This window comes from Ixodes scapularis, unplaced genomic scaffold, assembly GCF_016920785.2.
Source record: "Ixodes scapularis isolate PalLabHiFi unplaced genomic scaffold, ASM1692078v2 PGA_scaffold13__105_contigs__length_92229423, whole genome shotgun sequence".
Lineage (NCBI taxonomy): Eukaryota > Metazoa > Arthropoda > Arachnida > Ixodida > Ixodidae > Ixodes > Ixodes scapularis.
In genome coordinates, this window is record NW_024609839.1 from 68092404 (window position 1) to 68115335 (window position 22932).

The 22932-nt window shown below is 45.7% G+C and overlaps 1 protein-coding gene across 1 annotated transcript; it reads right to left on the minus strand.

Annotated features, from left to right (window-relative positions):
* Nucleotides 1-455: 455 nt before the first annotated feature.
* On the minus strand, nucleotides 456-3423 carry LOC120849471 (hemicentin-2). Its single transcript, XM_040221698.1, has 4 exons — nucleotides 3259-3423; nucleotides 2310-2816; nucleotides 727-1040; nucleotides 456-630 (listed from the first exon to the last, which is right to left on the minus strand). Exons 1-4 carry the CDS (start codon nucleotides 3421-3423, stop codon nucleotides 456-458), a joined length of 1161 nt encoding a protein of 386 aa, XP_040077632.1.
* Nucleotides 3424-22932: the final 19509 nt, after the last annotated feature.

Sequence of the window (22932 nt, forward strand, 5' to 3'; positions counted from 1 at the left end):
AGCGATGCTTGTGTAATATCAAAGATTCGTGCCACTTATCGACTGAGACAGCTCTGCATTAAATATTGCTGTGTTTGGTGATGAGGACCTTTTGAGGATTTGACGCTTGCTGGGGGTATACCATTCTCCATAGCGGACTAGATCTCTCAGTCGTCCTGGACAGTTGCCGAAGACGACAGCCCGCAACAGCCGAGGGGATTTATGTTGAGGGCATTGAACTCAAGAACCGTATATATTTTTGTCGTGATGCTTATTTACTATTAAGGAGTTGGGACACTTGTTAACAATTCCTCAACAAGTGTCGCGGAGTTTGATGATAATGCCATTTGAGGACCTGTGACCCTTGCTCTCTGAAGTGATCCCTGGGCAAGTGTTGCCGAGTTTGACGATGCTGTTTTTCTGAGAATTTGTTACACTGGCAGAGAGTATACGAATCTTCAGCGCGGAAGACAGCGTCAGTCGTCCTTCTTGTCTGTGACAATGGACGGTTCCCGTTGAGCCCGTCGCTGCTCAGCCGCGGCTTCCCTCTCCGCTTCCTTTCGAATCCGGCGGGTTTCGGTGACGTAGATGATGGTCAACAGGACTACCACCTGAATCACGATCCCGACAAAAGGCACCAGAGGCGCGTACCTGGAACGAATGTGTAAATGAGGGATATTTTGGACGCTGCACCTGTCGCGTGCCACCTTGGCTAGACAAGATTTGCGTTTCCTTTGCGCCGCTTACCTGCTCCTGACCCTGACCATCACATCTTCCTTGTCTGTGTCGGGACCATTGCTGGCGATGCAGGTGTACACCCCTCGGTCGCCGTCCACGACTTGACGGATGATAAGGCCCCCGCGAGTCGTGTTATGGACGTCCTCGAAGAGAATTCTCTTGCCGTCTTCACGAAGAAGCTTGCCGTCCTTGAGCCAGCTCACCTGGGGTGTCGGCACCCCGGTGGTCTTGGCCACCAGCCTGGCGCCTTCGTCCGCCATCCAGTACGAAGGCTCCGGAGAGGACAGCTCCCTGTCGATCACGCACGTCACCTTGTAGCGAACCTGCGTTGCGAGGCGCAAAAGTGCGCTGAAGTCGCAGTAAAGGCTCGTTCAGCACTTACGACTACTTAGGACTACAGGATCCGGCGTTTTTGGATAAATCCGAAAAACACTAGCCGGTCAATTTTGTCCGAAAAAAAAAAACAACAACTAAAAGTTTCAAAATCACAACAAGGACGACAACAAAAAAGACGGTGTTTTACAAATGAATTTCAGTGGTTCAGTGGCCTTCCGTTTTGTTTGAAATCTTGGACTACTGGAAAAAGCGGGTTTACATCTCAGTTCGCCGAGGTTCGTTCAAAACTTCTGGGTCACGACAAAAAAAAAAATAATAATAAAACGTAGTGTATGTATCTAATTTGAACCATATACTATGTGTACTTTTTAGAGGATGGAGAAGTGATGTTTCAATAGTTGTAAAAGCTACGAACCCATATGTTTCAATCAAGGAGCTTAGGCTTCTATGCTTCTCAGCGACTGCGTCCAAGAATTCGGTTTTTCAAAGTATCGACTGGCGCTGAGGTATCACTTCATTGATACACTTGTCGTGGGATAATTAGTAGTGCCAACGGCAAGCGCGCCAATGCCAATTGCCGCTGCAGAAATACAATTTGATACTGGTGATCCCTGATGAATTTAGGGTAGGTTTGTGTCCTGTCTTTATTTCTTTTGTTTTTAAGTTGCGGAAAATTAAGAACACAGTAAGATAAAACTCATAATTTCGGAAAATTGGGAATCTAACAGCAATAAACTCCGATAAACCCCAAAACTAAACTCCAAAAAACACCCCCGGAATTTTCACGAGAAATAAACTCCGAAAACACACAGTCCCAGTGATAATTAAGCCATGCACGCGATTTGGTTACGGTGCCTGCAAGAACACGTTTTGGATTGGTGTTTTTATCGTCCTAACCCGCCCATGCATCGAAGTTGGTCCCGAATGCTGGCGGTTGGTCGCAGAAATGCTGGCGAAAAAGGCGAGCGGAAGCAAGGGTCGTTGTCGACGCGGTGTATACCATCTCGTGTCTGCTTTGGTTTATGCCGACTGGCGGCGGGCTGCAGAGCGACCTACACGAGAACAGGCGCCTGCCGCTTCCACCTCCGCCGCTGTGCCACCGCCAGGATCGCGACATGCAACAGCATGATACTTCTATGACGTCATGAGGCGGAAATCGAGATACCACTTTTGAAGGTGCGTTAAACACACCAGTCGGAGACGCGCTCCAGGAACCATAGCTCAGGGACCACGCGTTTCCAGCCGCAGCCGCGTACCTCGATGGTGGCCGTCTCCGTGGTGCCTCGCTTCTTGCAGCTGTAGTTGCCGGCGTTCGCCTGCGTGGGATGTCTGATGGTCAGGCTGGTTGTGTCGTCTGACACCGTGACCCCTTGGCTGGCGTTGAGTCTCGCGCCGTCTTTGTCCCAGTCGAAATCGGCGCTGCTTTCGTTGGCCGCTGGCGAACAGGACAATTCCAGAGTGTCGTCGTAAGGCTTAACGAGGAGACCGGACCCGGGGAAGCGTTCGTTGGTGTGGATGCTCTGGGCCCACACGAAGAGGCGGGTGGACGTTTCGGTCGCGACGCTTCGGCACTGGTGGTGCTCGGCCCGGCAGGTGTACACGTTGCGGTCGTTGGGCGAGACGTCTCGGATGGTGAGAACGGCGTCTTCGACGTCGCTCCCTCGGTCTCGCGAGAGCGAGCTCCTGCGGAGGTGCTGTTCGGAGACGTTCAGGGGAACGCCGTCGACGAACCAGGACACGCGAGGATTGGGCTTGGCAAGGACCTGCAATGAGTGACCCGTTTTTTTTTTTAACACGCAAGGTGTTATAAAGCAACACGCTGTTTGCTTTATAACAAACACAGGGCAAACAAGTCATAGTTTGCCCTGTGTGGGCAATACGCATGCGCAGAAACCAGATTCGAGTGAAGTGAAGCGTCTGTGCGAGGGCCGTGCCGACACCCGGTGCACCCATCCGCACCTGCCCGTAAAAACACTTGATACGCGGACACATTGACAGGCCTGCTTTATTAGCTCACAGAGATCCTTATCACGCATAAATAATTGCTAACACGCTCTGTCGTTCCCAAAATCCACCAAATTTCGACATAATAAATGATCTGTAAAAGAAACACATCCTTGCAAAGTGGAAAGAGAGAAAGCCTGTTGGACGAGCGTGTGGATATGAATCGCTGTTCAGACCAGAGGATAGGGCTCGAGCACCGACCTTGCACACGACAGAGACGGTGGCTCCAGCATCGGCCACCTGGAAGGCAGGAAGCGGTTCCATCCTGATCGGGGACACCACCCTGACCTGAAGCTGAGGCTGCTCGTCGAGGTCAGCAAAGTCGCTGCTGGGATCCCTGTCGTTGTTGTCCAGCGCTTCGGACATGTCCACCTGGCAGCTGTACGTTCCGGAGTCGGATTCCAGCGCTGGAGTGATGACGAGTGTGTCTTTGAGGATGCGAAACCGCGGCTCGGTTCGCTCGATCCTACGCTGGTTGCGGTACCAGGACACGGGGGTCTCTCGTGGACGCGGAAGCCTACATGGGATCTCCAGCGTTCTGTTCACCTCCTGTACACAGAACGGGAAGATGGTCGAATCATGGTAGGAAAACAACAACTGGACAAAGAACCTTCTAGAAGTCTCCCATGTGGACACAAGCTTCCAGGACGTTTCCTGTCTGGTTGACCTCATATAGGACAACCGTATCGAAACGCCGGATGACGTCAGTGGAACGGGCGTACCGCGATGTCTCGTTAATGGAGAGTTTTAAAATAGGATGTCCTAACGCCTTGAGTCCTCCGAACAGCTTAGGGCGTCGATGTGCTCACGCGCGGGGCGATGCCCCAAGCATTAATCTTTTAAACGACTTGATCAATGAAGGAACATCATCTCGAGAGTGGTAAATTCAGAAATTCGCTTTCCAATTCAAAAATTTCTCACTTTCATCCGTAAGCGAAGTGCTACGCTCTTCAACAACTCTTTCGCTAATGCACCTAATGAACATGCGTACAGATCCAAATACATTGAGGTTCATCAGACGTCTCCCGCGAGGCAGATATTAAAGGGCAACTCCGGTCCATACTTTCGATTTTGGGATTATGACTGTTTTTAGTGCAGTCAGCGTCCCTGAATTGCAAGCTGTAATTTTTTTCTCGTTGTTGTGCGTAGCTTTAAAGATATCGACTCCTCAAAGTTTTGTTTGCGGCGCGGCCAACAAGAACGAAACTAGCCGCTCGAGGCCCCGGCAACACTGGAGATCAGCCGCTATGTGAACGTGACGTCAGGATCGTTCTCGTTCAACGAGTAAGCAGGCCGAGCGGCTCCTACCTTTGTTGCGCTAGCCGTCTAAAGGAGGTAAGCTGATTTCGTTTTAATTCTGTATACCGTATACGTGGTAGCTATTTAGCATATGTAGCAAGAGTTAGTGCGTATACCCAAAAGCTAGCGACTGGAAAACCCGTGAACTCGTACGGTGCCGTACTCGGCGGCCGCCGCCGTGCGTGCGCTATGCCGTACTCGTCGGTTGTATACCCAAAAGCTAGCGACTGGAAAACCAGTGAACTCGTTCAGTGCTGTACTCGGCGGCTGTCGCCGTGTGTGCAGTCTTCCGTACTCGTCGCTAGGCCTAAATTGTCATCGGGGCTCCGTGGATGGAGCGACGCCGCGCTGCCATCGTACCAGTACTGGGGGCCCTCTCGCTTTCGCGCTACGAGTCAGTCCCAGACACATAGCTTTGAGGCTCTCCGGCGCGGGCCGCGGCGCCCGAACACACGCGTGCTGGGCTGTAGATGTCTGTTTCGTTTTTTTTTCCTCGGGCGCGTAAAAGCCGAAGTAGTCCAAAGTCCACTCGTCGAACAGCGTTCACCCACACCTTCTCCAATTTTCGGTCTGTTGGAAACTTGTGAAAAAGCACCTCCGTTTTGCGCAGCGGGTTGTTTGAAGAGCCCGCAGCGCTACAAGTTGCACTCGGCATCGTTCGAGAGACTGCTGGGCAGTCTTGAGCGCACCGAGTTGCTCGCTGAAACGAGTCTTGGAGTCCTCGCAAGCAAATAAACAAAAGGCTATACAGAAGCTACACGGGCTACAGATAAAAGCAACGGCTAAACACGCCAATCACAAGCCGAAGTAGCGGTGGTAGCGGCTCAAAGAAGCGCACTCCGCGCAACGCGCGGACTGGAGGAAAAAAAGAGAACGATACTGACGTCACGATCCAATGACCAATGTTGCTTTAGCGATCGGCAACCCGCTGGCCGCCCGCTAAGGAGCAGCGGCTCGCGGCGGGTCGCATTTTTATTATCAGCATCAGTTGAGAATGCGGCGTCTCACCAACGTAACATTTTGGCTGGGGTCGTATTTTGTGTCACTACAGCGATACCAGTAATTTATTTCATTTTGAGTTTTGGCCGGAGTTGCCCTTTAATACAATCACTGCAACGCGAAGCAAACTCTGTTGTATAACGCGAACACTGCCAATCACTACCTTAAAAAGAAACCTCAGCACACTTGAATTGTTCACCCCAAGGTTGCGAAGTCCCCATCAGCAATATATAGCACAAAAACTAAGATCAGTCCAAAACAAAAGCTCTCTCTTAATCTTAAAAAAAAAAAGAAATACCGCAGTTATTGTTGTGCAAAAAGCAAAAACAAAAAACAAAACAAAACAAGAAAACTTGGTACCTTTTTGTAGACTGAAGGAAAATGGGCAGAGTGCTTTATTTATTGCACACTCTATTACCACTGCCTGTTGAAGGGAAAATTGTACTGCCGGACTGCACCTGATATTTCCCTCGTACGAACCATTCACCGAAAGTTCATATGGCCACGAAAAGAACAAACCATTTCGAACTTTTTCCGCTCCAGTCGTCCGTCTACAAATTCAACTCCCCCCCCCCCCCCCCAAAAAAAAAAAAAAAAAAAAAAAAAGAAAGAAAGAAAAGAAATATATTGTCACCATTCGAGAATTTCCAGGCTTCAAAACTCCACCTGCTGCAGTCCTGATTGCCTACCAGTCTTCAACCTTGTGTTTTTTTTTTAAATGTTAAATTGTATCATTTTTGTTTTGCTGTGATTGGCCCCCTCACCTCTCCCCAGACCCCACTTGAAATGAAATGGAAAACGTGTTGTGAAAGTGGGCCTTTTAACTTCCACTTTACATTTCCATACTTTTTTTCTTTTAATTTTGGTAGTTTCATCTCACTCACTCGACGTCTATGGGGAGTATAACATGCTATAAACCCAAGAGTGACGATTTCTGGGTGTGCGATTCCAGTGACACTCATTTCTTCTTTCGTGCATGACAGTCAAGAACTACATCACGCTGCATTTTGGAATGTTCTGGACGTGGCAGGCTATACTACGGCTTCTAAACAGACATCTATGAGAAATTCGCTTCCTTTTAAATTGGCGATACACCGCCTCTAGAAGACAAAGTCGTCGCCTTTCCTCCTCTGACTTCAACACTTAAGCGACTCCGCGCAGCTCCGTCTATCCGTCCATATATATATATATATATATATATATATATATATATATATATATATATATATATAATATATATATATATATATATATATATATATATATATATATATATATATATATATATACTATATATATATATATATATATATATATATATATATATATTTATATATATATATATATATATATATATATATATTATATATTATATATATATAAATTAAATACAATTTTGTGGGCGAAAATGCATCCCTCAAATTTATTGTCACTGTCCAGAGCAGGAAGAAAACCACCTTCTGCACCGAATGCAGTGTCTCTCAATCAAGCACACGCGTTTAGTGACTTTGTGATTACGGTGCTAGTCCAGGGCAAGAATAGTGACGAAATCGGCGTTCACAGGCAGACTGGTTAAATAAGTGCCTGTAACAACTTGTGATGCTTTCCAGCCTGATTTCCATCCATATTTTTGCCTGGAACATTCTAAATGCGCGGGTCGTCCAGATTTTCGTAACTGGTGCGAGTTGCAACAATAAAACATTCTCTAGCTACTGCTGCGCGTCTTGGTCGTCTTGTTTCTTTGTTGGCCTATACCAAAATGTAATCGACAAAAAAAGCTGCTCGAAGCTCTGTACTTTTTCACCTATTACGTCCAAGCTGATTACATTTTTTGTGATTATATTTCTATTACGTTACTAGAGCCTCGCACACTAACTCCCGAGTGTGCCATGCAAAATTAAAATGAGATACCCAGAAACCCGTTGCTGGTGCCCTGAAGTCGCTGACGCAAATTTTGAGGAATGTATTTGGAAAAGTATTTGGAGGAGACCAAATACATTTGGTTGTATTTGTATCTTGTACTTAAATGCTTTTTTGGAAATGTATTTAGATTTGTAATTAAATACATTTTTGACGAAGTATTTTGTATTTGTATTTCGATACATATTTGCATGTATTTTGCCGATCCCTTATATATATATATATATATATATATATATATATATATATATAATATATATATATATATATATATATATATATATATATATATATATATATATACCGGGTGTTCATTTACAATTGGAACAGATTTATTACAAACAATTCGTAAAAGATGCACTAGTACGGTTTGTTCAAGTGAGTTATACGGCCAGGGGAACATTATGTGGGTGACTAATCCTTGCGAGAAGTCGGCTAATTCATTAAAATTCGTTAATTAACTTTTTAATTAGTGAAAAGAGACATGGTTTCAATTAGAAACTGAAAGAGCGTTATGGAGAACCACTAAATCAATTCTTTTTAGAGCGATTTGAAGCTCGTGAAAAACTCGGGGGCGCACCAAAGTTACCACTCGTGAAACAGGCGCAAGAACGCAGATGATTAGATCATTATCGCGTTCTGCAACTCTAGCTTTGCGCCTACTTCACGAGTGGTAACTTTGGCACGCCCCCAAGTTCCCCACGAGCGTCAAGTCGTTCTAAAAAGAGTTGATTTAGACGTTCTCCATAATGCTCTTTAAGTTTCTAATTAAAACCATGTCCGTTTTCACTAATTAAAAAGTTAATTAACGAATTTTAATTATTTAACTGACTTATCGAAAATATTAGTCACCCACATGATGTCCCCGTGTAACCAACCTGCACAAACCGCATAAGTGGATCTTTTACGAAATTTTTGTAATAAATCTGTTCAAATTAGAAAATTACCCGGTTTATATAGTATTGTTTTTTATTTGTCTCGTTGTTATTGCTATCATTACTAGTTGTCATTATTTGTATATGTTATCATTCTTTCTAAACAGTTAAATTTACCCCCTCGTGTATATGGTGTTCGGGGAGCTTACGAGGTTTCAATAAATGAAAATGAAATGGAAATCTGCCGCTTCGCCGCGTGCTCTCGTCAAGGCGTGTTTGCCGCTTGGTGTGGGTCGGCGTTCAGCGAACGCGATGCGCCGACCTTGTCTTCTAGGTGATGTCAGAGCCGTAAATGTAGAGAGTTTGGCCATTCGTTGGGAAGTGTAGGAGACAAATGAGGAGGCGCCATTGGCCGAAAGCGGGCTGGGCGTGCTCCGGGGCGTCTTCAGAAATTCGAATGTGACCAACCAGAGGCCGGAAATAATACCCTGGCGGTGGTCACGAGAAACAAACCTGATAACTGCATTAGAGTAACTCTCGATGACTGAACATATGGTACACGTGATGTTTCAATCACGCTCATCCAAAATGATGGTGGAAGAGTGCGACTAGCGGAACGGTCGACATAATCCGTACGCCAAGCGCCGAGGGCCGGGAATCTGCCATCCGAGCGGTCACACTCTGTCCGAGCAAAACAGAGTTGAGCGGCGCATTCGTTTCTTACATCTTTCTACATCATCATGATCAAAACATCACGTGAACCCTATTTTCAACCACGAAGAGTTACTGGGTGATTTCAGATAAGATCGACCAAAGGATGGCTAGTCGACATTTTCAAATCAACTGATGTTTTTATATGTTATTGTCTAGTGTCTGGTATGAACGAATCCAAACTTAGTTTTGACTAGAAAAAATACTTGGGGACAGGAAAAATCGTAATGCATGAGGTGGTGGACAGTTGCATTAACGCGCACTGATGGAGGGGGCCCGTTTGAGAGTGAATAACTAAAGCGATAACATTAGGAGAACTCTAATACGTTTTAGGCGCAAACTATGGGTATAGCTTGCTTGTAATATAAAGTAGTCATATTTATTTAAAATTTATTTATTTTTCTAAAAATTGACAAACATGCCTGCTCGAACGACAAATGGCAAACTTTGGAGGTCTGTATCTCATGAAATAATTTAATCATTATGATATAATTTGCAGATATTATTCTACTAATACATAGCTAATATTTAAAAAATAACTAAGGTATCTGTGTGATACAATAGTTAGGATATATTTAGTCAAACATGGAAAAAAATCAAACAAAGAAAAATTCTGATGCAAATAAAAAAAAAAAACACCACCCTCGATTTTTTTTAAATTTAGGTAACCTGTTATACTCTATTTCGGCATTCATTTCCATTAAAAACATGTTGCATCATTCTATTGAGAAAGAAGATACAACTCCCCAAAGTATGGTCCTTTTTCAAAGCCTACACTTAGCAGTGTTTTATACAAGAACTGACTCTGAGTTCCAGTTTCATGAAACCAACACACATCTTTTATATATTTTTATTCAGATGAGGCCAATGATAACTAAAGAAATCGTTCACACACTTAAATTAAGGAGAAACTACTGTGTACAAAGAGGTATCATATTACGGACTAGTGATCCGAGAAAAGATCATGCAGCCATCGGCCACTAGGAACTTTGTTTACTTTATTCTCCTGCGACACTATATGCTATTCCCTCTTCCGCTCTACCTTCATCTCTCTCTCTCTCTCTCAGATATATCCCTTATATATATCCAGAACAAAAACATGTTCAAGCATTCCCTTTCTGCGTGGTAGTGTTCTGTGGCTAGCAAAAATCATTTCCTCGCTAAGCTCACGATTATGGCAAAATAGTTGCCGGAAACCGCAGACGACACTCGTCGCTAGTTCTGGCAAAACGGCCGATACAATCTTTTTTTCGCATTTCCCCGCTCGCTGTCAAGGACAAGGGGGTTCGCTTCAACCAGCAAAACATGGCCGCCGACGCCTGTTTACTGAGCAGTGATGCCTGTCGCCATCTCACTCGCTGGCGTCACGGGCGATAATATCAGGCACAAAGGGGCACACCAACCGGCAGCATTATCCCCAAATACTCGAGCCTCGCGTAAATACATAGAGTGTAAACGCTGTCGCCATGTTATCGTAGTAAGACCCCCCCCCCCCTCCCCCAACGGGGGACTGCAGTACGCGACGGCGTACTAACACAACGGCGACGATATCGACATCGCGGGCTCCGAATTTTCCCATAGTTCTACTCCACGGGCATTTCTCGAAACGCTTGATATTGTGTACGCCCGCCTGGAAGGATTTCAGGCGCGTAGTTAAGATAAGGCGGTTCTCCGCGGCAAAAGAAAGCAATTTCACAAAAGCTTAAAAGCGGCGGCGACGCGTGTGCGGTGAACGCTTGTAGTTTTGGTGTAGACAGGGTGTGTGTGTTCTCGTTGTTGACACCAGCCGGCGATAAGGCACTGCAGGCGGTAGCTCAGTACAGCAAGGGCTAATCCGAGTGACCATCAACGTAACCCCACCGCCAACCCCTCGCGAACCGGTCGCCGACATGGCTCAGGCTGTGTCATGAACCACGTGGTAGAAGCTCGGGTGCTTTCATATCAGCGCGTGGAGGGACGACAGTGCGATTCCGGAAAGTCTTTTTCGAAGGCCGCTGACCACAATTTTTTGTCTGGAGACTTTCCCTCTTTCTTCCTTTGACGTGGATCAAGCTTTGCCGACAGCCTCAGTTGTGACCTCTCTTTTCAAATGTACGTTTGCAGTGAGTGAGCTCCTCAGCCTCGGACTTGTCACTTGTGCACCCAGTAGTTCTTTCACTTGGCAATTATATGCCATCAGTTGGGGTTTAATTTCTATTATTTATGTATACATTATGAAGACGTCCTGGTGCTCCGAACGAGTGTTTTGTGCAGATTACTTTTGCAAACACAAAAAGACTATACCAAAGCAGCGGAATTTTCGAAGTGTTAGCGAGTTGGACCTAAACTCGTTGAAGCAAATTCTTCCGCCTGACTGTTCTACCAAAGTGAGTGCGACGGACTACCTGTGCTACCATTGCTTCATGCACATCACTAAGGAGATCTCGATGCGAAGCTCAGAGCAGTGCCCTGACATATTTGTGCCAGCTGAAGAAGCAATTGAATATCTAAATCGCAGCATACTACCTACAGATGTGTCGCCGCTGAGACAACCAAGCGTCGTAAGAAGTCGGGACAGGCCTGCCTATGTCAAGAGAAAGCAGACAGAACTGGAGCAGGTTGCTGTCAAGAATATACGCTCAAGGCTACGTATTGCGTACGACAGGGACGCACCATCGGGGTCGTCCGAACCAACATGCTCCACATGCACTGAGTGGGTGGACAACTTTCGGCAGGCCTTTGAAACCGCCACCTCTCTCCGGGAACGTTGTCAACTGCTTACACTCCTGCCGTCAACACTGACGAAGAATGAGGTTCAAAAGATGATTCCACAGGCCTCAATGTACCTCATCAGTAAATCCCGAAAACTCAAGGAAAAGCATGGCGTGTGGTATGAGCCGGATCCTTACACGAGGTGCAAGGTGAGCCCTGAGAACCTGTCTGCTGCCCTATAGAGTACTTCACGAAAGACGAGCTACAATGTTCGCGCCAAAGTCCCAACCAGAAGGACGTCATCTCTGTCATGCTCAACGGAAAGAAAACGTTCGTGCCAAAGCGCTTCATGACACGCTCAATACGAGAGGCCTTCCGTATATACAAAGACAAGCATCCCGATTCCGGCGTTGGGCTAACGAAATTTTATTCGTTGCGCCCTAGATGGGTCCAATGTATTCCACACCAGGAAGTGTGCGTTTCCTTGCTTGCACTTCCTGACGAAGTGCAAGCATATCACTGGAAAAAAAAAAAAACAAGTTTCGATATTTACATGTGTAGTGACGACAAGAAAATCTACAAACAGCTTTGCCATCATCAGTGAGGACCTGTGTCACGACGCCGCTCACGCTTGCTTGGCTCTAGAAAAAGTGAAGGAGTGGGTTGAAGACAACGTTGCGGTATACTCGTACGTGACGTACGTAAGTGACGGCGCCGCCAGTTATTTCAAGAATCGCTACCAGCTTCACCAATTTGCAAAGGACGATTGCCCACAAGCCCAGTGGTTATTTTCTGCATCTGGACATGGGAAAAACGCATGTGACGGAGTTGGCGGACTCGTGAAGCACCAGGCCACGCTGAACAACCTGAGAGAACGTTCAGTAAGCGCAATTCAGACGGCCAGGACAATGGTGAGCGTTCTATCAAAGAAACTGAAAGGCGTGCATCTTGTATATCTGGACGAAAATGAGGTTGTTCGGTATCGTGAACAAAAAAAAAGAAGAGTGGCTGACGGTGCGCGCCTTCCCTGGCATTCAGTCTTGGCACGCGTGGCGGCTCAGCAAGTCATCAACAGAAGGGACGTGTGACGTATATGTAGCGCGGACAGTCGGATCTGCTTGGAAGCAACTTTATTAAATGGGTACAGCGAGGAAAATCTTAGCGTAAAGTGCCGAAGTTGATTTCCCAAGGACTGCTCATTTTGAATGCAGGGACATCTTATTTATCACATTTTTCTTCACGGGGTATTTAACCTACTGTTTTTGTTGGTGGTTACTAATAATTTTTATCTGATCACTCTAAAAAAAATCCCAAAATGTTATCCTCGCGCAGGATAAAATATATCGGCTTGCCACGATTCATTCATACACCGAGAGCATCGAAGCTGCTCCAGTTAGGCACTATGGCATCCGTCACCTGAAATTGTTTGTAATCGTAAATACACAGCCAACCTAAATATCTTACTATTATATCTTTGTTTTTGTGTGTGGAAGTAAAGTTATTTATTTTACTCTAGATGTAAAATATACCGGAAGGTACAACTTCACACTGCATCATCTTTTCACAAATCATTAGTCTCTAATATGATACCACTTTGTACGCTTATGTAAAATGCTGTATATAGTTTCTCCTCCCTTTTACTGTGTGACCGATCGCTCTTTTTATCAATGACCTCATCTGAATAAATGTATATAAAAGATTTGTGCAAGTTTCATGAAACTGGAACTCAGAGTCACTTCTTGTATAGGACACTGCTAGGTGTAGGCTTTGAAAAAGGACCCTACTTTGGGGAGTTGTTTCTTCTTTCACAGTGCAATGATGCAACATGTTTTTAATAGAAATGAATGCCGAAATAGAGTATAACAGGGTACCCAAATTTAAAAAAAATCGAAGGTGGTGTTTTTTTTTTATTTGCATTGGAATTTTTCTTTGTTTGATTTTTTTCCCATGTTTGCCTAAATATATTGTAACTATTGTGTCACTCAGATACCTTATTTATTTTTTCAATAATAGCCATATATTAGTAAAATAATGTCTGCAAGTTATGTAATAATGATTAAATTATTTCATGAGATACAGATTTCCAAAGTTTGCCATTTGTCGTTCGAGCAGGCATGTTTGGCAATTTTTAGAAAACTAAATAATTTTTTAATAAATATTATTACTTTATATTACAAGCAAGTTGTACCCATAGTTTGTTTGTAAAAAGTTTTAAAATTCTCCTAATTTTATTGTTTTAATTATTCACTTTCAAACTTGCCCCCTCCATCAGTGCGCGTTATTGCAACTGTCCATCTCTCCCTGCCTTACGATTTTTCTTGTCTCCAAATTTTTTTTCTGGTCAAAACTAAGTGTGGATTTGTTTATACCAGACACTAGACAATGTCATATAAAAACATCAGTTGATTTAAAAATGTCGACCAGCCACCCTTTGGTCGATCTTATCTGAAATCACCCTACTACACTTCACTCTTACGCGCTTATTAAAACCACTTACGAACATAGACCTTTGATCAGAACGGTTTCTCGCTACCACCGCTAAGGGATTCTTTTCGGCTTCTGGTTGGTCAGGAGAGCATGCCAAGCCCTCTCTCCGAGTCTGGTGTACGCCCTGGCTCTGCCCGCGCCTCCCATTGACCAAACTCTCTACATATAGGGCTCTGGGTGATGTCGGTGTATCCATTCGACTGTAATCTTACAGTCCACTATTTGGCCGTCGACGCACCATGGTGTGGCAGTCCGCGTAGCGAACAGCGTTCCTTTTGGCGCTCCCAGTCACCACGTGAACGTGGCGGTAGTGTCGAGTAGTGTTGGCGCAGCTGTAGTCTCCGCTGTGGCTCTGCTTTGCACGCTGGACGCTCAGCCTCAGCACCTGCGCAGATTTGAAAAGCGTTAAAGCAGCACGATATATGTATTTCATTTACCGCTGCCTAACGTGTATCGTAAATCGGTAGGCACCGCCAAACGTGTGATACTATAACCACAATTCATAAGTTAAGCATCGCCGGATCGATGGGGTTTATTAACTACCACTGAACAGCAGTTTACCAGAAAAGGGTCACTTGTCCAGCAATGACCCCCCCCCCCTCCCCAGGTCGTTCGACGCGCCACCGTTTTGGGGATTGCTGCTATAGTAACTGCATTGTATTTTATAATACATCTGTCTCGAAGCAGAGTGTCCAGATAACATTTCACTGTACCCTATGGAACACACAGTTTCGAAACTTGTCGAGACGTTGCGGATTAAAGCGGTGAGATTGGGGGGGTGGGACCTCGTTCCGCGGGAGTTTCACAACTGAGTTAATCTAATAACGTTGATCGCAACAGACTAACCATGGTTTGAACTGACGTCACATAAGCGGCCATTCTTGTGGCTTAGCTGCAGCTGAGCGCGTATCTGCTGCAGCATACATCTTGCACCACCGAATTTGATTTTCTTGGCAAGAACAAATACGAATGACCCAGAATGACCACCAGCGCGGTACGACGACCTCCCGTGCAAGCTATGTATTGGCGACGTGCGCGACCGAAATGCGTCGCTATCTTTTGGTCACTTTTGTTTTGTCTGGGAGGGCCTCCGGGGTGCACCTGGAAAATGGAAGTTTTGAATTGAATTGAAAGTTCCCTAAAAGACTAACCTTGGAGTCTCCGCCGACGTTTTCCTCGTCGACCAGGTAGCCGCTGGAGGGTGACGACCGCACCCGCTGCCCGTCCTTCTCCCAGACCATGTCGGCGTTCTTGGGGCCTCGGCACGTGATGGAGAAGCTCTCGTTCTCCACGACGCGCGTCTCGCTGTAGTAAGCCACCTTGCACGGTGCACGGACAGTTAACCGTTAAGGCATGGTTCACACTCTGGAGACCACGGTGCTTGCTATCTAGGAGAAATGCTCGCTTATAACTAAACCGTAATCTTACCGGTTTAAACCGAAAAACACCGGTAAAAATCCGTCAGTGTAAAAAATATAAACTTCGCTTAAAACCGCAAAACACCGATAAATATTTGTTTACGTGAAAAATACAAGACCGGTTACGCTTTATGAGATTTTTCCACCGATAATCGGCGTTTTTAGCGTCTGTCCGAAGCATATAACCGAAATACCTCGATATATAAAAAAATAAAAATGCATCCGCCTATTTTTTTTTTAATTAACACCGAAAAATGCACGGCTTACTATAACCACATGAAACCATGTGTTGCTGACGTGCCAACCGATTTTTTTTTTACATCTCCGACGAATTAGGTGTGCAAAACCAGCGAGGAAGAATGATTTATACACAGAAAAATTTTCTACATAGCGTAGCTACTTCTCCAAACAATCCTCGCACGTGTTTATGCAATTATCATGACGCAACACAAGCTTTTGGATGCCCTCCTCAAAGAAGGTTGTCGCCCGGATTCTCTGTGATTCCATCACGCACCAGCAAGACCATCAGTCGCCACAGACGTAAAATGTGTATGGAGGAAAAGGCTTGAAGTTTTCGAAAGGATGAACAGACGTTCATGATATTTGGGGGTCAGTTTGGAACGTCTGTGGCGACTGACGACCTTGTTGACTCGTGGTGGGATGATTAAGAACCATCGGCGGCCTTTTTTAAGGAGGACATCTAAAAGCCTCTGCCACGTCGCAATAATTACTTAAATATTTCCGCGTACATGGCCAAGAAGGAACGCTTGTCCATGCTTCTAGAAGATTCGTGTTTATTCTTACCGACATGACCCTGCCGAGTCAATCTCTCGAGCGTTCGATGCTCGAACATTCAAGGCAAAACGTTCGAGATACCGAGTGGAGTAGATAAGGTGCCCATCACGGCCTTGCCGAGTCTTTCTCCCGACGACGACAGAATCTCGCACTCCGTGCTAGCCAGTTGTTACGCCGACACGCGGACGCTCGCCGTTGCCGCTTTTGATGCTCGCTGCTGCTTTCTCGACGCTCGTTCTCTCCTTTGTTTCTGGCACAAGTTCGCCGATGAAACCTTTATTTTCGGTTTTTTGAGTGTCGATCCTTTTCATTCGCGACAATAAAACATCTAAATAATTTACTCAGCCCTCGTAGTGTGACCATATGCTTTCCGCGAACTTGCCGAAGCTCGATTTACATGGCCGACTTTTTGGGACATTCCGTAGAATAAAACTTTTTAAAGTAATTATCAAAATTCTAATTTATTTGCGTTCTATGATACCCTGGCAGTTATAGTCATGGGGAACATTACGGTCTTTTATGAAGAAAAGCAAAATATTATAAATTTATGAATGTGGCCCATAGGATTCAGTGCAAAACAAGAGCCGTGGAATAAAAACTACTCGTCCAGAGGTTGAATGACTACACTTATTGATAATCTATGGCTGTCATCTAAGACATTACCGATGAACTTTGCGATCTTTGCTGTTGTTCAGTTGAAATTTTCATTTTAGGGCATGCGCCGAGGCGCTGAGGTGCAAGAAAGTTGGGGATGCGCGCAGCCAAATTCTATGGTTCTTGAGGTGCATACGAGTATAGAGTATAGACCTTTTCCACAAGGGCGCCGCCATCTTGAATTGTCGTCACTTCCGTTATGGGCGAAGACATTGTTTTGCTGTCGCCACGCCAATAGAAGACATTTAGGATGTAAGCGTAACCGTCACACATTCTCGTTTTGGCTCCCTTCTGTTTTTTTACTGGTTATAGGTTGAAACGTTTTATTATTTTTTCGTCGCCCATACCGGATACGCCTATTTGGTTGCTAAAAACGAGAGTACACAAAAAAAAGTCTACAGTTGCATCCATGTAAACGTAGCCTGCATTTCTCTGCATTACAGCCGCTTCTGCTTGAGCCACACTGTTGACTCGCAGTATTCTGTAACTAAAGAAGTTAATAAATAAATGCATTCCGGTGTTCGACCCACCTGGTCGAGAAGCTCCAGCCAGGGACGGTCTGTCGCGGCTTGCGCCCTGCGAAGGCTGGCGACAAGCAAGGACACCACCATGACTGCGACGGTTGGCGTCGAGAGATGTCGGTCTCGAACCGTGGGCTGGATGACGCCACTCGGAACCATCGTGGCATTTGCGCGTCGTACTGCGTCTTGTTCGATGCCAGAACGCGCGTCAGGAGATTCTTCCTCCTCTTCTTTTAACGTCATCACTGCCAGCGGCTTTTGGACCGCAATCCTTTATCAGAAATCGCCGGCACACGGCGGTGTCTCTATGGGAAGCATTCATTGGCGGCCATATTTGGGTGCTCGGCTGTTAAGCGCGTGCTGACGGCGAGCTTTTTCAGTTCGTTTGCAACGTGCGTTCCACACCACCAAGATTACCGGTCTTATAGCAGCGTATTAATGTGAGCTCGTTCTGAGCATGCGCTCTGAATATCGCACTCAAATATGGCGTCCAGTGAACAGTGCATGGCCGCCACCATGACCGAAGCAAGATTGTACTCTTTTGCCATCAGACACAGTGTGATTCCACACGATGTTTGTGCGTTGTTTGGCAATGCAAGACCATCAATGCAACACGCCAAGAGGATGTGCAGGATTTTGCGGTCTGAGATGTGGCGACAGGTCCGGTTTTATCGGTCCTGTCTCAGCGCCCTTGCCGGCATCGGCATCCCCAATGATGGACACGTCACCAGATACAGGTTCTTCCTGACTACAGCCAGCCAAAAGACTGAATTCCTTTGGGGCTCTTACATCCCTCATCTAAAATACCTACGTTCATCTAGGACGCAGCGGAAAGGCGAGTCTGTTACGCTCTTAGGCTGCGAGCCCCTTCCGGATGATATACGCGGTGTTCTTGAAAAAGGACCGAAATTTTGTACTGAGCCCCAACAGCAAGGAATACATATGGTGTCAAACGTCCATGACATCGCTACTAAAGCTCAGGAAGAAAACCGACAGAGTTGCGTTTCTGATTGTATGGAAATACTACTAAAAGCTGGCCCTCAAAGCGACAGGAAGATACATTTCACTCGTATAGTCAATCACTTTCGAGAAAGAAATTTAAATCTTCTAATATCGGACAAGGAAGGAGGTTTTGTTGTGACGACCAGAGAGATTTACCTTGATAAAGCCCAGTTCTCCATAGATAAGAATTTTAATTGCTTGGAGAGGTTTAATCCCAAAAAAGTGAAGGCAAAAGCACTCCAGCTGTGCGACAGGCTAGATCTAAGCCAATTGAGAAAACAGATAAACACTGCTAAAAGTGATCAATTGGAAATGTTTTTCACCGCCAAAACTCACAAGGAGGGTTGCCCTTTTCGTGTAATAGTAACTGAACGAGGATCTTGGCAGGGAGCTATGTCCAAATTTCTTTTACGCCACCTGAACAGCCTCAATTTCTATGACCCTTTTCTAATTCCAAACTCAGAATCTCTAATAGACTACCTTAAATCAAGTGCTTCAGCAGTAAAGTTTGGACTCTCTCTTGATGTGGAGGACTTGTTCTACTCGGTCCCTCACGCAAGAATGTTTGAAGCCGTCAGCGATTGCATAGAGGCTAATGGAACTGTGTCATTTCAAAATCAATGTGGCATACCATCCGAATCTTTCATGGAACTCCTTAGGTTCTACCTCACATCTACCTTTGTAACTTTTAGCGGCAATACTTACATCCAAAAGAAAGGGATTTGCATTGGCTCCTGTGTAGCACCTGTCTTATGCGACATCTTTCTTTCCACCTGTGACAGGGCAATAGCCCAGAGCCTTCCCACAAACCTTGTAACACGTATCTTTAGATACGTCGATGACTATCTCGTTTTACTTTCCATCGGACCTGACCAATATGATTGTGCTACGTTCAACATCATAAACAACACTTTCATGACACAAGCTCAAGGACTCAAATTCACACACGAGTTACCTACTAATAGCAAGCTTCAATTTTTAGATTTACAACTGTCCTTTGAAGAATCACACACTTGTTGGACTTATGCACCACGGTCCAAAAAAAGACTCCTACCTTTTGATTCTGCCCACTCTAAGATCATCAAAAGAGGAATAGTGCAAAGTTGCTTCAAAGCGGCTCTGCACAAGTCCTGTGAACACACGGCTAAGCGTAGTTTCGAAGCACAAGTGCAGAGGCTGCTGGATTCTGGATACACCAATTCATTATTGTTTGATGTAGCAGAATGTCTTACAACTCCCAAGGGAAGAGGACAACGAAATTGCGAGAAGAAAACGCGGCCGGCAGTGATACCCTACTTCCACAACATATCCCACAACTTGAAACGGATAGGCTCAAAGTATGAAGTACCAGTGGTACTTTCAGCTCCAAACAAACTCAAAAAATTGTGTCCTAAGATTAATACGCAAAATGAAAATAACAACAAGTGCACCATCAAGCATACGCACAAGTACGTCAACTGCAACATCAACGTAGTATACGAAATTCCATTCACATGTGGAAAAGTCTACGTCGGACAATCTGGGCGCTGTGTGAACGTGAGACTTCGAGAGCATCACCTTTCTCTGAAATCATCACCATCGGGACATCTCGCCATACATGTCCGCGACTGCCACTGCACACCCATATTCCAACAGACTAAGATCCTCAAGCATTACCACAAAAAAAGATCCCGAGAACTCTATGAAGCGAAAGCAATATTGTCTCTCGGGGAAGCTTGCATAAGCGCACCGTCAATAGCGCTGTCCGAGAAAGAGATGAGATACCTCGACCTTTTTTCTTAACGCGGGTCACTCTAATGTTTTCTAACCTTATCTTTGACCTGCTGATTTTGTTTATACTTCTGAATTTTTATTACATTCTTTTTTCGCTTGTGTCAAGGGGTCAGATTTAGTTTTAAAAATTTTTTAATGCATCTATAAACTATAATAATAATTTTTCTTCTTTTTTTCTTCTTCTTTTTTACCTTCACATGGCTAATTCTTCTTTTATGTCTTCCTCGGGGAATGCATTAAACTTCCAGTTGGAGTAAGCGCTCTGTCCTGTCCCTTCTTCTTTTCCTTGGTGTTTGCGCTTTTGAATTTTTATACAATGTGTAGCCAACTAGCCCAACAGTTAATTTTGAACCATGACCGACCTTCCGTTTTTCTTTCCGCCTATTCCTTTCGCTTCACTTCATCATTGCCGCAGCAGGACAAGTTATTGTGCACTTTACGCGCTACTGTGTCCTTCTCCTTAGCATAGGCCTTTGTGGAGGCTCGCCAACGCCCGCTTCAGTGGCTGGGCATCTCGGTAAGGCAGAAGAAGGTCGGCAATGGCGGCTCAATCGGGTGCGTGTTTAAAGCGTCCATAGTTCAAGGTTAAAGTGCCCAAACACGCGCTTTTGTTTGAGTGGTGACATTTCAGCCATTTTTCCGACCAATCCGTCTTTTGAAGTGCGCGCAAGCCACCGTGACTCAGCTCGAGTGCGTAGCCTTGGCTAATGGTTAGACGCCGTTTTACCGGACAAGTAACGCACTGAGTGCGTCAGCGCGTCACGTGCTAACCCACTGAGCGCAACGAAGGACGTCTTCGCCCTGAGACGAACAGACATGCACACCCTTTTGCTGTTCACAAACATAAACTGCCGCTTCCGTCCCAAGCGACTTCCGATCGCTCCGTCTTTGTAAGCCTGTCGAGCTTGCTGATGTCGCCAGTGCTAGAAAGCACAAATGCTGCACGGACAACAAAGTCGGAGATTGAACCAGCGACTTCAGTTGGACAATTTAACGTCTTAGGGGCAAGTAGGTTTGCAAGAATATTCTAGACATTTTAACAGATCTCCCGCTTTTTCGTTCTTTCGGCATTCACCATGGAGAGTTGGTGGTTAAACGTTTCATCTACATTTCAAGCAGCGGTGTCAAGGTGGGCTTTGTCCATTACTTACGTGAACCAAAACTTCTCTAGGACGTCAAAGACTGGACCACCAGCTGGTGGCGTTTGCCATGAAAAGGGTCTATTCAAGGTGTTGGGGCAGAGAACGCGCGTACATATCACGAGCGCTGGTAAGGATTCTCGTTTGAAAGCCTGTCACGAACGCTCGTGAATTCATGGAACGCCAACATCTGTTTTCATTCCAGAACCTCTAGAAGCATAATTTTGCAAAAAGGTGAATAGACCGATCTCACCAGCTAGTTTGACTACGCCACCGCTGCCGCAATGCATTGAGGGAACTTTAGTCTTTCTGCACGTGCAATAACCTTGCTGAAGCTCTGCGCTTGTAGAGCAGGAGACGGCACGAGCCCGCACATGTACGGCCGTCTGCCTCCCGTGAACTAAAGCTATGGCGGCGTCACGCATGCGCCGAACGCTGAATGAGATTGGTCTATTAGCTTCTATGTTTGCACACATCGTGCATAGTCGACAATAAGATTCTAGCTTATCAGACTACTGAAACATTCTAGTGTATCAAAACTACTAAAAATGTGTAGACATACGCAAAGAAAAAGAAAAACAGAAGTCTATTCCTGGCGTTGCTGTGCTCGATTTGTTTCGTTCTACCCTCGTTGAGAGTTGAAAATGCTGAACAAGCAGCTGTAATATAGAAGTCCCATCCGCGACTCTGCGCAGATTTCTGCGATATTACCGAGTGAATGACCCTTGGCAGGAATACACTGAAAGTGGTGGGTGAGTGAGTGACAGAGATGATGGAAAGACAGAGCTGAAGGTCGTTTCGTATGGAACCCGTCAAGCAGCAAGCGTCTCGGCAAACTAGCGGTGCTCGACACTCGACAATTTGATCTGCAGACTTGACTATGAGCTCATGCTTCCCCGGCAGTTTTGCCCAGCGTCGTCGCCATGTAAACGTACAGCCATTCTGTCTTCGGTCTCAAGTGATTAATGACGCGTTTCCTGTTTAAACGCCGAAAGTTCCGACACCCACGATGCTTCTTTTAATTATCGAGGACGCATACGCCCCCAATATTGCTTCAAATTTCCTGCGTTAATGGACTCGTGTTATGCACCGAGAAAGTGAAAGAGAGAAGGAGGCGAGAGCTCGCGCGGACGTTAGAACGCCGAGCTCGAGTTGGAATGGTTACAGGGTAGACGTAAAGCTGCCTTTAGGTCTGTTCAATTCGCTTGAACTGGCTGAACTAGTTCAGCAGTGCAGGAACTGGCGCATTCAGGGCGTACCAATTTGTTTTTGGGTGAGGGAACAAACCATACCCCGGGGGGGGGGGGGGGGGGGGCAAAGGAGAGAAGGGGAAAGGGCTACCGGCACTTCCCCCCTTGCTGGTTGTGTAGAGAAAGTGAAACTCCCGGATGAGAGGCTTGGCCGGTGTTCGGTGTCTCCAGTGTCCGAGCTTCGCGCTTTCTTCTCTGTTTTAAACTCGCAAACTTAATTAGAGCCACGGGCTTCGATGGCAACAGTCCCCGGGTCATCGGGACACCATTGTTCGGTCATAGGGTGCACGAATAACGACAGAAGGCGTCGAATGCTGTCCGAGGACCTATTTATAGCTTGC

Bases quoted from the DNA above. Each gene is read 5' to 3' on its own strand.
- LOC120849471 (XM_040221698.1), bottom strand. From the start codon at position 3,423: ATGTCCGAAGCGCTGGACAACAACGACAGGGATCCCAGCAGCGACTTT. The intron at 1,041-2,309 runs GTACGCGGCTGC...CTCGCAACGCAG, and splicing joins CGGAGACGGCCACCATCGAG to GTTCGCTACAAGGTGACGTG. The intron at 631-726 runs GTAAGCGGCGCA...CATTCGTTCCAG, and splicing joins ATGGTCAGGGTCAGGAGCAG to GTACGCGCCTCTGGTGCCTT.